This window comes from Diceros bicornis, chromosome 23 (assembly GCF_020826845.1).
Source record: "Diceros bicornis minor isolate mBicDic1 chromosome 23, mDicBic1.mat.cur, whole genome shotgun sequence".
In the NCBI taxonomy this organism is placed as follows: Eukaryota; Metazoa; Chordata; class Mammalia; order Perissodactyla; family Rhinocerotidae; genus Diceros; species Diceros bicornis.
This window is the reverse complement of record NC_080762.1, coordinates 44,051,134-44,068,428: the sequence shown is the minus strand read 5'-3', so window position 1 is coordinate 44,068,428 and position 17,295 is coordinate 44,051,134. Positions and strand designations below refer to the sequence as shown.

General features: G+C 39.0%; 1 protein-coding gene across 2 annotated transcripts in view; it reads right to left on the bottom strand.

The window, feature by feature from the left end:
* Positions 1–3,173: 3,173 nt before the first annotated feature.
* RNGTT (RNA guanylyltransferase and 5'-phosphatase) overlaps positions 3,174–17,295 on the bottom strand; it is a 308,561-nt gene continuing 294,439 nt past the window's right edge. The window contains exons 14-15 of one of the 2 annotated variants that reach the window (XM_058566656.1): positions 7,629–7,752; positions 3,174–6,134 (exon numbers count right to left, since the gene is read on the bottom strand). In XM_058566656.1, coding sequence (XP_058422639.1) covers positions 5,971–6,134; positions 7,629–7,752 — 288 coding nt within the window. In that variant the 3' untranslated portion in view covers positions 3,174–5,970. The remainder of the gene's footprint in view (positions 6,135–7,628; positions 7,753–17,295) is intronic. The other variant, XM_058566655.1, reaches the window with a different exon arrangement.

Here is a 17,295-nt window from a genome sequence, read left to right as displayed (position 1 = left end):
GTGGTGTTCAACTGGGGTCTCTGTAGCCCTCATCTTCCATGTGAATCAGAGCACACTGGGTGTTTATACTGCAGATCAAAACTACACAGTGTTCCCCTGACAGCTTTCAGAAGGGAGGCAGAACTTCTATAGAAACTCTGAAGTTTCTTATTCCTTTAGATCCTGAAAGACAGCATTCACTAGTAGCAACAAGAATCATATCTTTCACTTGCCTTTCCCACTCTAAAAGACATGACTGGAAGCACCAATTCACGCTAAGGGATCACGAACTGGTATTTATTTTTAAAACTAACTGAAAAACCTCAGCAGTTCCCTAAGGACTTTTCTTTGAAAACATCAGAAATTGGGTGGGAGTAGGTGGGTAGGGAGAAGGAGCCTTCTAGTTTAAGATGCGGCAACCTCAGTGAAACTGTACTAAAAAATAAGACATGATTAAAAACACCACTTCCCTCACACTTCCCTCCGAGTGTATCACAGCGGGCAGACCACGGCACTTTCTTCAGATTCTTCCCGCTGAGAAGTTTTCCTCAGAAGCACTCATTTTCAGTGCAAAAGGCAAGAACAGACAAGGCACTCTAATCAGGATTAAATACAAGATGCACCAGAGACGGCCTCTGAAGAAATTCTTAAGAAACAAGAGATGTTATCAGTGCTTCCATCGTGATGAGAAGGCTCGAGTGACAAAACATTATGTTCATATATAGCTAAACTGAAGGAGACAGTACAAATACACTTGACTGAGTCTCGACAGCAAGTACAAATGGGCGTTTAAACCTCCTGCCCCTGAGTGCCCACTATGGCCAAGCCCTGTGCTGTGGGTCCAAAGGTGACACTGTCTCTCCACTCACGACTCACGGAGCCCCTTGTCTGGAGGGGAGACCAGGGGAGACTATCACGATACAGTGTGGGCTCAGGATGCAGTCTATGGCGGGAAGGCCTCCTTGATCCTGAGATGAAGGGAGGTTGGGGTTTCTGGGAGAAGCAGTGGCAGCACCATGAGCAAAGGTTCCTGGGTTGAGGGAGTGTGGAGTCCTGGGAACAGCAAGGAGACACACCGCTGTATCACAGCGCAGGCTTGAGACCCAAATCTGGAGACACAGGCTGAGGCCTCTGATGTCAGGTGCCAGGAAGCTCTTCCTGGGCAGGAATACCGGGAGCAGGTTTGCAGTTTTGAAAGCTCATCTTGGTGGCAGTGATCTAAAGGGAAAATAGACTGCGTGCCAACTTCAAAGTTGTGAAAACCAGTGACTCTGAGGGTCTGATTTGTTGTCAAAGCCAAATTCTGTGTGGTATTTGGCTGTGCTTATTCTTGTACCTCAAACAGCTGAGGGTTGCGTTCTGTATGGGTATTCTTAAACATTGAGACAATTTCACTTTTCACCTATACACCTTCTATCACAAAGCACAACACAATCAGCCAGCGTGGAGTAATTGTACTATGGTCGACTCTAGCTGTGAAAATGACCTTTAACTATGGAACCAGGGCTGCTTCCTCCCTGAGGGTTTTCTTGCCCCCTCCCCACTAACAAGCCCCTGCCTGGAACCTCACCTACGCAATGATACCCAACACTGCTCCACAGAAGAGTTTTCACCAGTTTGGGGTGAAATGTAGAAGCAAAGGACAGCAAAGTCAGTCTTCTGTAAACGTGTCCTTTCTTCTGAATTGTGTTCTACTTCTTTTTTGGGTGTTAAGATGCCCTTTATTTTATGAAACGATGGCAACATAATTGTTTGTTAATGCCTTTCCATGGCAAAATAGTTGGCAAGCCCAGATCCATACACTGACTTTTTTTTTGTGTGTGAGGAAGATCGGCCCTGAGCTAACATCCGCCAATCCTCCTCTTTTTTGCTGAGGAAGATTGGCCCTGGGCTAACATCCGTGCCCATCTTCCTCCACTTTATATGGGACGCCGCCACAGCATGGCTTGACAAGCAGTGTGTTGGTGCGTGCCTGGGATCCGAACCCAGGCCACCAGCAGCGGAGTGCATGCACTTAACCACTACGCCACTGGGCGGCCCCCATACACGGATTTTTTGAAATGTGAAATCTTCTTAAGAGCCGGGGGGAGCCTGGAGTGCCCTCCACCACCACCTTATCACACACAGTGGTCACCTGATACCAGAATCCAGTGAGGGGAGGGACACACCTGGATTAACCGAGGCTGACATTGAGCTGCCAAAGCCTCAGAGTTGACAGCTAACCACGCAACAAAAAGGAAAATGCTGGCCCAGCATGTAATTTAATCACTTATTTCTTCCTAATTACATCTTTGGAATTTAGCATCTTAATGAGAATATTAAACTTCTTTTCATGGACTCTTCATCACTCACAACTAAATATTGTTAAATAAGTAATTAAATAAGGTCCTAAAATGTACTTATTTACCTCTTCCCAACTTCATCTCCTTATATGGAGAGAGGTGCTTGACGCCCATTACCGGTTAGCACCAAGGAAACAACACGAGTAGTTTGGGACCCTGGCACAGCAGCAGTGCTGCAGGCAGAGACGGAAACAAAGCCTTCAGGAGAGTCCTGAACCATCAGTTTGGTGCCGGAGTCAGAAGGGCCTATGTCTGATCTCAGCTCACGCTTACCAGCCATGTGACCTGGGGTTACTTACCCCTCTGAGTCTCAGGTTCCCCAACTACAAAATGACGGTACCTACCTGCACAGAGTAGTTGTGTTTAGGGCAGTCTCAGTGCTTGGTGAAACTTCAATAATGGTAATAATGCTATAATTGTGAATATAGGGTATTTACAAAGCACTAACTTTTACACAAGAATCATGTTAGACATGAAAAGGTTCTTTTTGATCATCCGGCCCAATTTTGGCATTTTATAGATGGCGGAAGGCAGAAGCATTTTATAGATGGGGGAAGGCAGAAATGCATTCTAGAGAGAACACAGAACCAATGAGAGGCAGAGCCTGGCCTTGGTCCCTGGTTCTAGTCCAGGGCTTCCTCCACCACATTAGTCTACCCCACCTAGAAGACTTCCAACGTTTGTGACCAGAAAGGACTATACACATAGTTCAAAATGGTGGTATCGTTTAAACATTTAAAGATGGCAAATTCCATACTACAAAAATGCACAGTCAACAAAAAAATTGGTAGGTCATTACTTCATCATTTCAGAATATTTATTGCTGAGTATTCTAAAAGAATGAAATGCATTAAAAAATAATGTAATGGAATATCTACTCATATAATAAAGTGCTAGGATGAGGTGGATAAATAGAAATATTATAAATATCATATAAAGATGTGCTTCCCCCATTCCTCTATGCTCCAAAAACAAAAGGTGCAAATTTACATTCCGCATAACAATCAAATTTCTTGGTTTCTCAGGAAGAAAAATAGAAGATTTTCCAAGTCTTTATGCTAATCTCTAGAATACAACAAAACCAGAAGGATTATCTCAGGTATGGTTGACAGCAGCAGGACTGGGTGCCAGCAATAGGAGGGACACAAAAGCATTAGTTAAATAAAGGGACACAAAGGCATCAGCAGTAAAACAAAGTAGATACACTTTCTGTTATTTTAAATCAGTAGTTTTATTACAATATGCACTGACACACAATTAGAGAAGGAATGTCCTGACATTTTCAGAGCATTTCACGGAAAGCAAACGTAACCATCCAGGCAGTCGAGTCATCCACATCTTTTCCAAACACAAAGCAAAAGCTTTTATATGTAACAACTCAGGAAAGCAAAGTGTGCTTATTCTTGTCTACAAAACTTCAGTGTCAGAAAATAGTTCTTGGGAAGTGGGTGAAGTGTTCCCTTCATGATGTCCCAAACCCTGCCTCTACATTTTCCCTCCTGACTTTCTAGATGACTTTTTATGATACTCAGATGGTGGTGTGTTCCGGGGCTAAATGGGATCTACTTATAAAGCCGACTATTATACTTCACTGTAATCGAAAGGAAAGGATAAATTAAGACAATTAAGTCCTGGAAATGCACAAAGGCAAGAAGAAAATATCTGAGTGTATTAAAAATGAGATGCTCTTTTCACATAACTCATTTTAAAGGTTACGATTACCATAAACATTTTACCCCCATTAAAGATGACTAGCAAAGCTTGCTCAGATCTGCAGGAGGGCCGCCTCCACAGGCTCAGAAGAAAGCATGAAACCATGTGCAGAGTCACTAACCCTGCTGAAGGAGCCACCAGACTATCTGGAGTTGCATAGACGGTTTTTTAGATCCACTTTGTACAGGACACTATGGAACCTTGAGAAATTTCCATCTTTCAACAGGCATTGTGGCAGTCAGGTGTTTTAATCCCTTACATGCCCAAACACACAAAAGCACTCTAGGAAAGAAACACTAAAGTGGCATTTTGGATAAATTCACTATATATTACATAACTTGAGGACAACAAAGGAAAAAGCCCAAACACGACTAGTTTTTCATATAGAAAAGCACTGCAGGAGAAAACTTTGTTTAAAAACATTAAAACTCAGGTGACTATAAACACACTTTTGGTTAATTTGTGCTATATCATATAGAAATCCTGTCAGATAGTCTAATAGGTAACTTGTTTGGATTTTCATGTCTGTTTTAGTAGAAGAAAATACACTGTTGCATATACTCACATATATATGCATCTACATATATAAAATTCAGATCATGAAAATTTATTTTAAATACACATACTTAAAACCTGTACCTCTAAAAATAAATACATTAGCCTCTAATAGGCTAATTCTCAGAGTTCCTTCACAAACCAATCAGAGCACAGTTTCCCAACAATGGCAGATGACCAAATGGCTGCTCTTTAAATCCATTATCTATCAGTAAACGTTTTAAAATTCAGATGTACAACAGAAATAGCATTCCCAGAATAGAATACAGATAGAATTCTGGCTTTGAAAATAAATGTCTTGGTTTCCTTGTTTAGTTTCTACAGATGTCTCTTCTTTGCCTCTGCATTTACTAGCAGTGGGAGCACATTTTCTAGTGACGGCATTCTATTGCATTGACATTACCTTCTAATCAAAGGAGCTGGCTGGCATTTCTTTCACTGTTTTGGTCGAGGGAACTAACTCAACATCACTTGTATTTGATATCACTCCCATAATCACAGTGAGTTGTGTGTTTTAATGTAATTTACAATGTGCTGATACCACTGAGGTAACGCAGAAGTAGCCCTGGTGTTAAAAAAAAACAAAAAGTCTCCCAGGAGAACAACACAGAAAGGACCTGGAGGTGTAAATCTAAGTTCTATGAAGTAACTCAAAACCACTGCCAGAACGGACATGTTGGATATCTAATATCGTAGTTCAAACAACAGAAACAGATGAAAATACTCAATATACTTCCTTTAGAAACGATGCAATTCACAAAAATGGAGCTTTACTTTTTTACTTTTACATTTCCAAAAACAACTTCTTAAAATGACATAAGCCAGACCAAGTTGTTTAATATAATACAATACTTAACCACCTTGCCATTTGTTCTTGAATCCAAGAATCTCAGAAATGTAGGAAATCCATGATAAATGATAGCAAGAATGTTTAATGCCATTGCCTAAATTTTTTAAAAGGAAAATTTATCATAGTTGAAATACAACTTCTAAAAAATACAGTGTTCTATGCGCTCACAGTTCCAGATTGCTAACTTTATAAATTAGAGGTGAAAGTAATCCATATATAAACAAGGCCTCTTTTGCATTGATTTCAATCTCGTTTAAACCTTTGGATATTTCAATCTTCAGATTCCACTAGGTAAGGCTGAGTTTATCAGGTATAAATAAAATGGTTAAGTCCATGACGTATTGTAGCACTGAGGAAACAAATGCATCAAATATTTACAAGCTGGCTACAATACTTTTCCTTTTTAAAAAAATTCAAATGCGTATCAACATCAAGCCACACTCTTTTTTAAACTTCTCTGGCTGCAAAAATGGGGCAAAAGCATTTTTTCTCATTCATCTTTCCTCTCCATCCTGAGGTCAGAAGCAGGTCTTAGGTCAAAGGGCGCGGTCTTTTGGGAGGTGGTGGAGGCATGAGCTCGGTATCAGGGTCCAGATGATGCTTTCGCTTCTGTCCTTGAGGAGCTGCCGCACATCTGTCGATGAACTCAAACAGCATCTCCTTGGTGACGGGGTTTGAGATGCTGTTGCACACAGCTGTGGACAAAGGGAGACACAGGTCTCACGTGAGGGTTAATTAAGGCAGCTCACTCACCAGGGAGAGGAGAAAGGGGAAAGGTTTTCATCCCAATACACTAAACACTTCCATTTTACCGATTTGGGTGACATGCTTCAGATTAAACTCCTCCTCTCTCCCCCACCCCAAAATGAGTGCTTTTCTGGTGGCTACTCTTTACTGTACTATTAATTTTAGACCAAAATCTTAAGTATTTGAGTTATAAGCATGTCTTCACTATGATTTTCTACCCCTCCAAACAGTTTTTAAAGGATTTTAATCTAGCACAGTGTATCACACTATAGTCCATATTCAACCAAAATTTCTACAGAAAACATGTGCTTTAGTCTTTTTCTCAGAAAGAAGTCCATACTGTGAAGCGTATAACACAGCACCAGTCACCATTCCTATTGAATAGGGAGGTTTCACTGTAGCTGGTAGATCACATTACTTTAATAACTTGTTTGTAGTAAGGTATTATAACAAAATTACTAATAAAGCATCCTTTCTTATGTGATCAAAATTTAGTACCAGTCCTTTTCATTTTATTTACCTATTTGATTTTGGAAAAAAAAAACACTGGTTTAATTATTCCTATTTTTGAAATTAACTGATCTTGTCTGAACACAGATGCTAATCCAACAAGAACCTTTAAATGTATAACAGTAACTTCTAAACTGCAAAACTCAAACTGGCAATTTCTGTATTTTCTCATAAGCTTATCATATAGCCATCATCATCATGGACTGAGCACTCTAAAAGTACGCAATTCCATTAACCTTTAATCTTGGTTTTTATCTGTTTTTTCCAACTCCACTAAAAATGCAATCTGGAGCAACAACTACTACTAGTAGTAGTTACCTTATAAACTTAATTGATTCATGTTGTTCCCCATGAAAGAAATTTACTATTCTGAATTCCCAAAGCACTCACATTGTACCCAAAAGAATACTCTAAAGGAAAGCATAGGAGGTTTGAGGGTTTTTTAAAATGGTTTTCATTTACTTGGTTCTCCATTGTTTGTAAAGCTATTTTAGGAGCTGGAAATTACATTTTCCCCTGCTAATTTTGTCTTTTGCCATCTGGCAAACAATGGTTTTGATAGTGTTGAATAGATCTGAAATTATCATGGCTTTTCTTGTTGTTGTTGTTCAATAAATTCCACTTGTATACAGCCCATTACCCTACCCTTTAAACTTCTCTCTGGGGCGCAGGGGCACAAGCCCACAGGTCTAGCGAGGAGAACCTATAGCCAATTGGAGTCACACAGGGGACAGACCTGACACCACCCCTTTCCCCCAGCAAGGATGCAGGTCCGAATGACTCTATGCCCCATCAACAGAATGACTCTATGCCCCATCAACAGAATGACTCTATGCCTCATCAACAGAACAACAAAGACAGCACATTTTGCGTCTAACACCTTAATTTTTTTTTTTTTAATGCAACAAGCATTGGTAGGTTGTCATGCTCACCCATGGCAGTGTTGTAGGCATTAGGAAAACTTTTGTCTGTTCTCTGTCTCATGAAGACCCAGCTGTTGTTCTCAAATTTGCATTCTATAATTTTGTTGTCATACTGTTTTAGCTCTTTTGTCACCTGTTTTAAGAGAGAATTGAGGAAAATATTTAAATCATTTGAAAGGCTTTTTGTTTCCACTATGTGACAGACACATTAGGGAATGCCAAAAACACCTCAGTAACTCTTCAGGCAGAGCTTTCTGTCATCTGAAGTGTCTAATCAAGCCTAAGGATATGGTGTGCATGCCCTTATACACATGCTCATTAACCCGGCATCTTATAAATAGTCGTGAAAATGGCTGTCAATATATAGCAATTAAAAGAGGCTAAGCAGAAACCAGTCACTTCTGGGACAAATGCAAATACGTTACCATAGGGACCAACGTCTTCAATACTGTCTGTGTGCCTATGGCTTTCAGAAATTGAGTTTCAGAAATTGAGCTGCTTAGGTTTCATCAACTTTCAGAAAAGTCTCACCATCTAAATTCCTATGTCAAAACCTACGAAATTCCCTTTACTAGTTAAAAGAAAAAGTTACACATCAAAAGTGAACATTAGGATCCGATTCAGCGTAATAATGTGCACATTAGTATAACGTGCATCCTCAATATTTTGCTTTTCAAGCAGTGGTAATTAATCAAAAACCTAATCTTCAGGCTATTTACCCTTTCCATCTCCAAACTAGTATGAATTTAGAGATGAAACTACTTTTGATTTTAGTTGGTGGGTTTTTTGCCTACTTCACTTCAGATGATTGAATATGGATTACAACTTACTCTGTCAAAGCTGATGAGTATCCATGGTAACTATAAAACCTTTTAAAAGATATTTCATCAGGCTGTGAGGATGGTTTTCATAAACAGGGACCTAAGCTTATCTTTGCAGTTTTCAAATCAAATGCCAGTCATGGTAATATTTTAATTCTGTCCTCATCTTTCACAGCTAACAACTTTTCCTCACAATATGGTAGATTGCAATCATTTAACTTCATTAGCATTATTTGAAATGTTCTCATTTTTCTACCCACATATTCACTACCACCTAGGAATATGAAGGGAAGCAAATTTTTAAAAGATGCTTTCAATTCACAGATTAGGCCATGCATGTCTTCATAAAAACTTTCAAATTGTATTCCTTTTCCCTTAATGAGTATTACACTTGATTGGACTATTTGCATTTTCAACAAATCCAACAGGGCCAATACATTCAGTGGCTCTGGAACCAGATCTGCCCAAAAAAGTGATGTTCCACTTAGCGAACTTGCTAAATTTATTCTCAAATATTCATTATTCTAGTCTCAACTTCCTTCTCTTCCCTCCTAGGGATGGGCCTCCTTTTACTTTTGATACATTATCTATACCAAGTATCAGGCAACTCATCCAGTTGGGTAACCACATTTACGTTATATGACATGTAGGGTCTAACAGAGATGTTTCTAAACCTTCCAGAGTCTCCATTTTCTAATTTCTAAAATGGGCAAAGGAGTTCCTAATTTACCGGGACATTGGAAGAATAATAAACCAAAGTGCCTGGCATATAGCAGCCAACCAAAATTCTTAATTGAACATAAAATTAGGAAAAGAAATATTGCTTATTTTAAAAGAAAACTTACAAGTAAATTCACTAAATAAACCAGGAAGACATGAAAAGGTACAGTTTGAAAACAGTTGTCAAGAAAATTATATCATATGCATTATACAAGAACGGCTTGCTGTCAACGACGTGCAGTCTGTACTCTGACTGACTAGCAATAAGGCTTTATCATATAGCTCATCGTTCTTGTGTTCCTAGTTTCAGAACTGCTATAAATTATGTGTTGTTCAATCTGACTACAGCAATTAAGCAGTATTATTAAGTATCTGTGTATCTCTTTGGGCATGCATTAATAATCTGGGAAACAGAGCTTTCCAGAAAATGCACGCACCTGCCACAATACTAAACTAAATGTATTTCCATGTTCAAGAACAGAACATTGTTCTTCATCGATCACACCAGTTACATTCCCACGACAGACACACTGCAAGGTACTCATTTGGTTAGGTAGTAAAATATATTTAACTGATAAACATAATACTTTCCATATACGCACAAACTAAAGGCAGTTGTCACTAATGGTCAGATCAAGAGAATCATTGGCATACAGGGGAGGAGTTTAATTTTAGTATCCAAATTCTAATTTGTTACTATGATGATAATCATCCTCAGCCAATTACATACTATTATTTACTAAAAAAGGACCCTGTTAGGCCTTCTATAATCAACTCTGTTATCCTAGTTTGAGTTAATGAGAGCCTGAAAATAATAAAAATAAAATATTTATAAATCAGGATTTTATACTTGTACCCATAATTACATTGAATTAATGAGATTTTACTGCTTTTGAGAAAAAAAGCAATATACAGTATATTTTATATTGAAAAATATTTTTTAATTTATCCATCTTATTGAGTACCATATTTTTTATCCTATTTGAATCTACCAATAATATGGGGTCAAGAGACAGTCAGATGAAACCGGATCTAGTACCTCCAAGGATTTTGAATTAGCAGCTCAACAGTAATACCTGGAATGAAGGGCCCAAAACAGAGGCAGACAGAATCACAGGTGCTCCACCCTGCACTGTTTGTGCAGAATACCTTTTGTAACCTAAGTGCTGGGCACACTACCAAGTCACAAAAGGCAAACCATCCACGTTGGCTGAACTGACCTGCACAGAGCAGGCAAAGATGCGTTTCTATTTCTAGTGGTGGGACAGACGACTCTAGAACCTGCTGTCCCTGCTCTATGAGAGCTGTTTTGTTATCAAGAGCTCATCTTTCGGGGCTGGCCCCATGGTCTACCGGTTAAGTTTGGCGTGCTCTGCTTCTGTGGCCTAGGTTTGGGGGTTTGGATCCTGGGTGTGGACCCACACCACTCATCAGCCATGCTGTGGTGGTGACCCACACACAAAATAGAGGAAGACTGGCACAGATGTTAGCTCAGGGTGAATTTCCTCAGCAAAAAAAAAAAGCTCATCTTTCTTTTATAGAGAGACTGCACACAAAGGCTTAGGGGGAGGGGGATTTCTCTGAACTAATCTACTCTGCTAACACTTTAAAATAACAAATATCCTTAGACTGAGAAAGCCACCAGTGAGTTGTTGTTTTTTACCTTTTAATTTTGAAATAATTTAGGCTTACAGAAAAGTTGTAAAGGTAGTACAGAGAGTTCCAGTATTCCCATCACCCAACTTCCCCTAATGTTCATATCTTACGTATCATGGTACATTTATCAACTCTAAGAAATTAACATTGGGGGTCAGCCCGGTGGCACAAGCGGTTAAGTGCGTGCACTCCACTGTGGTAGCCCGGGGTTCGCAGGTTCGGATCCCGGGCGCACACCGACGCACTGCTTGGCAAGCCATGCTGTGGCAGCATCCCATACAAAGTGGAGGAAGATGGGAACGGATGTTACAGGGCCAGTCTTCCTCGGCAAAAAAAGAGGAGGATTGGCAGATGTTAGCACAGGGCTGATCTCCTCACACACACAAAAAGGAAAGAAATTAACATTGGTACAACACAATTAACTACAGACTTTATTCAGACTTCATCAGTTTTTCCACTACTCTCTTTATCTGGTCCAGGATCCAATCCAGAAAACTGCAGTGCATTTGCATTTAGTCATCATGTCTCTTTAGTCTCTTCTGATCTGTGACAGCTTCTCAGACTTTAGTTGACACTTTTGAAGAGTCAGATATTTTGTAGAATGTTCCCTCAATTTGGGATTTTTTGATATTTTCTCATGATTAAACTGAGGGTATGGATTTGGGGGAAGAATGCCAGAGAGGTCAAGTGCCCTTCTCATTGCATAGTATCCAGAAGTATATGATATCAACATGATTTACTACTGGTGATGTTAACCCTGACCACTTGGTTAAGATGATGTCTGCCAGGCTTCTCTACTGTAAAGTTACTATTTTTCTCCTTTCCACACTCTATTGGTTAGTTACAAGCCACTAAATCCAGTCCCACTCAAGGATAAGGGAAGTAAGCTCTACTTCCTGGAAGGAAGAGTATCAAAGAATTTGTGGACATCTACTAAAACCACCACAGAAATTAATAAGCTTCTTCAGAGAGATATTTCGAGGCTACACAAACAGGCCGTTTCTCCTTAAAGTTTTTGCTCATTAATTTTAGCATTCATCCGTGAATCTTGCCTGCAGCAATTATTACTGTGGTATTCTAATGGAATTTTCTCTTTTCTCCATTCCCTCTACATTTATTATCCGGACTTCTTCTGTAAGGAAGATTTGTCCCTTCTCTCTCATTTATTTATTTGCTTATTTATCTCAGTATGGACTCATGAATATTTATTTTATTCTTTGGTTTAATAATAAAATACTTTCATCATTTATCTTTTGTTCAAATTTGTTTCAGTTTTGGCCACTGGGAACTGTCTCAGGTTGGCTCCTGTGTCCTTTTAACTTGCTTCCACTTTTACTTATTTATATATTTTTAGCACTTACTTTCTGACAATACAAGATACTACTCCAGGATCATCTTGTAGTTTCTCTGCCCCAGCCCTAGAGTCAGCCATGGGGCCCTCTACCAGGATTTTATAAGAACAAAATTACTTTTCAACAGTCTAGGCTATGCTAAGAAAGTTGTTGTTTTGGGTAGAATTTATAATTATTATTGAGAGAAAGAGAGGGAGGGAGAAAGAAAAGGAGAGAGAGAGAGAAAGAGAATGACAATGAGACTCTAAATATAAATATAGGTTTGTACTTAGAGGTTTTCACCTCATCTTTTATGAAGTGCTCTCTGGACCTAAACTAAGTTGGTTGTTTTTTCTTTTCTGAAGTTATAATTCTACTTTGTGTGTGTGTGTGTGTGTGTGTGCGCGTGTGCGTGTGTGTGTGTGTTAGGAAGACTAGCCCTGAGTTAACATCTGTTGCCAATCCTCCTCTTTTTGCTGAGGAAGACTGGCCTTAGGCTAACACCCATGCCCATCTTCCTTTACTTTATATGTGGGACGCCGCCACAGCATGGCTTGACAAGCAGCACATAGGTCCGCGCCCGGGATCTGAACCTGCGAACCCTGGGCCACCGAAGTGGAGCACGTGGACTTAACCACTACGCCACTAGGCTGGCCCCTATAATTCTACTTTTTGACAGTTCCAATTCTACCTCTATAGTGGGACAGAACGTGGATTTTAAAAACATATCTCAAGTAGATGAACTCAAACAAAAATCTTATTTTCATGTAAATAACTTCAATTTCTAGTACTTACGAAGGCAGAGAAAATAAAATAAATCAGAAATGAAATGCAATTATAAATGTTTTCCTTGTGGTGTCAGAACAATACAAACAGCTTAAATTTGAATTATTAAATAATCTTTTAGAAGTGCCACATTATAGTAGGGATTTGATATATTACTGTTAGAAAGTGCATTCTTCTACTCAAGGAAGTACAATACTTGACAAGTTGCCCTTTTAGAAAACATGCTACACCAACCACTTTAAAAAAATTCCTCCACTAGAATCTATTTGTGTTTGTACCTCCACAACGAGGAACTACTGTGTAAATAACACACTTTGCATTTGCTAAGTTAGAAACCCCCAGCAGGAGGATATCTTCCGCATATGAAATGCGGCCCTCAAGCCCTCAGATCAGGTAGGTGTTCAACTAATGAAAGCAGCCAATAGAAAGAAAAGAGCTAGAACTCCATCTTACTTCTCCTAAAGGTCATTACAGACAAGTCACAACTCCAGGGTATGAAATTTCCACTAAACTACAGATTATTACCTTCTAATAAAATCAGAGTTAGTCATAGTTAATGTTCAAAATATAATAAATCTTCATATAAAATAACTGGACAGATAAAACAACATGCTGGTAGTGGTTATTGGTAGCTGGTGGAATTAGGAATGACTTTTATTTTCTTCTCTGTGTTTTGCTGTCTTTTCCAAACTTTCTACATTATTCATGTTTAACTTGGATAATTTTTTTTTTGAGGAAGATCAGCCCTGTGCTGACATCTATTGCCAATCTCTCTCTTTTTTCTTTTTTCTCCCCAAAGCCCCAGTACATAGTCGTGTATCATAGTTGCTAAGCAGGAGCTCTTCTATATGGGACACTGCCACAGCATGGCTTGATGAGCAGTAAGTAGGTTCACGCCCAGGATCCAAACTACTGAACCCCAGGAGCGGAACACGCAAACTTAATAGCTATGCTACCAGGCCGGCCCCTTAATTTTGATAATTTTTAATAAAAAATTCCTAAAATGAACTATGTTTCATAAGTGATGATGAACATGAGGTTAGTTTTTTAATGTAGAGGTATAAAAAAATAAGAAGAGATAAACATTTAAATAGAAAACAAAAAGTCTTGGAATGAAGACCTAAGTCCACAGTTGCACAGTCTAACTGTGCAACAAGACGCCCCAGGGCACTGCAGCAAACTCACAGAGACACTGTGATGTATTTTAAACTTTTAGGGAAACACAGTGGCATGTGATGGACACCATGCAAACTACTGGTGGGAGAGAATTCACAGTTTCAATATGAGATTCCTTTAGATGGCATCATATCTTTGCAAAGCTGAGTTTTCAGCAGTTATTGCGATAAAAATCAAGTATCACAAAAATCAATGTGGAAGAGTAAATGAGGTTGGTGGTGTATAATCTGATTCCAAGGTTTCAGAAGTCATGCAGTCTTTAACACATGCTAAGTTGTTAGGACATAAACATTTATTAATGTTTATTACCAACTTAGGACATAATGTTTATTAAGGGGACCTATCCACTTAAATGGAATTGTTAAGTAGTTCTTTTGCGTTAGAAGCGCTGTGTATAAGGCAAAATGAACCAATAAAGTTTGACAGCCTCTGCCCTAAGACCTTTTCATTCATCCTGCCCCAGGTCCTAGTCTCTAAATCCACACATCAGCTTATATCTAGCACTTGGAGGAAACCAACAAGGAGCGAAAAACTTTGCTTGAGGGGCAGAAAATAGATCATGGTACAGAATGAGAATTCTATGAAGTTAACTTCATTCCTTTTGATCTAGATCACTAAAATATGTACTCCTCACTGATCTCCCCACTGTCAGCACAGTATCAAGCCCAGGGCAGATCCTCAGGAGGATGTTTACTGAATTCAAGAGAATCAGGAACCTCAGCTTATCAACCAGTTTGCTGTTGATGGCTGGTTAAGTAAAGTAAGCTAAGACTATCTCTAGCCTTTCTCTGCCTCCTTGCTCCTTTCTACCCTTTTTTTCTTTTCCCCAAAATAAAACAAAAGGTTTTAAGGCTTAAAGACTCTCAGTTTTTCATCTGAATAAACATAATGCATTTGTACGCTCTATTTCTGCATGCCTAAGGTAGAGGTGATGCTACTATTAGTCTTTGCTGTCGTGGTATTGAAGGCAGCATTCCCCTTTTGACAGTGAAGAACAAGAAGAGGAAAGGGAAAGATAAAGGAAGATTTCTTTGTGTTCCTTCCTCCTTTATTGGTCAGGCAATATCAACCATTTCTAGAATTGTATGAGTCATTTTTATATAAATATTAATAACTTACTGAACACTTGGTATGTGTCAGTATTACAAATCTGTGCTCTACACACATAATCTATTTAATTTGCACCACAATCTTATAGGTAGGAATTATATTACTGCCCTTTGACAGGCATGCTAGTAGACTAACGCTTAAAATAGTTAAATATCTCACCCAAAGTCACAGACCTAGAAAATGGAACAGCCACGTCTCAAATATAGGTCTTCCTGTCCAATGCTGCAATGCTATCTCATACCCCACCAGTTATTACAGAGCCTGGCGCTCTGTAGACAATAAATGTAGAATGAAACAAACAGGGTTATTTTCCTGCTCAGATTTTGGCTGAAACTGGGTACAGACACCTCTGCATATATAAGCATAAAAAGTCAGTCATATGAAAACACAAAGACATTGGACCTAACTCGGCCACAGCACTGAGCTGCAGATCCATCCTTCCTGCCATCTGACAAACATCACCGAGCAGCCATGTGCCAGGCACAGGGTTGTGGACTGGTAATACAGACACAGTCCCTGCCCTCTGGAATGTAAATCTAGTAAATAGACAAGTAAATAATTACAAAGTATGATAAAGGCAATGAAGAAAACAGAATATGTAATAGAGACTCATGCAGGGAGAAAGATATCTGGTTTTAGGCAGGCTAGACTGAGGAGATGATATTTAAGTTGAGACTTACAGGATGATAAAAAGCCAGCTTACGGAAAGAAGGAAGGGAAGGCGGGAGGGAAGGAAGAAAGGGGAGAGAGAAAGAAGGAGAAGAGAGGGAGGGAAATAAGTGGGAATGGGTGGAGGGATGGGGGAGACACATTTCAGGCAGGATTAACAGTGTATCCAAAGGCCCAGGGTGAAAAAGATCTTAAAATCTTGGCATGTCGAAGGAAACGAAAATAAAGAATGTTCTCTACAAGCCTTTGAAGGGGGTCCTACATAAGCCTGACTCATTCACAAACTCTTCCTCTTATACGCTATGTCCTATATATACCCTTTTATACCACATGCATATATAGAGGGAGTCCAGCTGCCTATTGACAGCACCTTTATTTGAATGTCCCCATAGACTTCTCAAACCCATGTTTAAAACTCAACTCTTCATCTTCCCCCGAATCTATTTCTTCTTGTCTTCTCTATCTCATTAAATGGTAACTCCACTTACTCAGTTCCTCATGCCAGAAACCTCGGTGTCCTCTTGATCTCTTTCCCTTCTATTTTCCCTCACATTCAATTCATTGCCAGGACCTACCAATTCTACCTCCAAAATATATTCTGAATATGTCTACTGGTGCCCTCTCTTTCTGTCATTATCATAGTCCAAGCCATCACTGTCTCTCAGATTCCTGCAACAGCTTGCACACTGCTCTCTTCTTCTACGTTTCCCCCATTTTATCAGTTCTTTACCATGCAGGCAGATTGGTCTACATACACGCTGAAGAGGAAGAAATAAGACTGTCTCTATTCACAGAAGACATGATTACTTACAAAGAAGGAATCTACAAAGATGCTCCTAGAACTAATTAAGTTTCAACTACAAGGTTAATATACTAAAATCAATTTTATTTCTACGTATTACCAATGAACAGTTGAAAATTTAAAATTTAAAAAGTATCATTTACAATAACATTCAAAAAATGAAATACTTAGATATAAATTAAAAAAAAAAACATATGCAAGATCTGTATGCTGACAACTACAAAACACCAATGCAAGAAAGAAATCAAAGAAGACCTAAATAAATGTAAAGATATACCACGCTCATGAATTAAAAGATTCAATACTGTTAAGATGCCAATTCTTCCCAAACTGATCTATAGATTTACCATAATCATAAGCAAAATCCCAACAGGACTTTTTATAGATATTGACAACCTGATTCTAAAATTCAGATGGAAAGACAAAGTAACCAGAACAGCCAAAACAAAAAGGACAAAGTTGGAGAATTGACACTAACTGATTTCAAGACTTAGTACAAAGCTACAGTAATTAAGACAGTGTGGTATTGGTGAGGGGAGAGAGGCATAGATCAGTGGAACAGAATAGAGAGCCCAGAAGAATATCCATAATTAGAAGTGAATTGA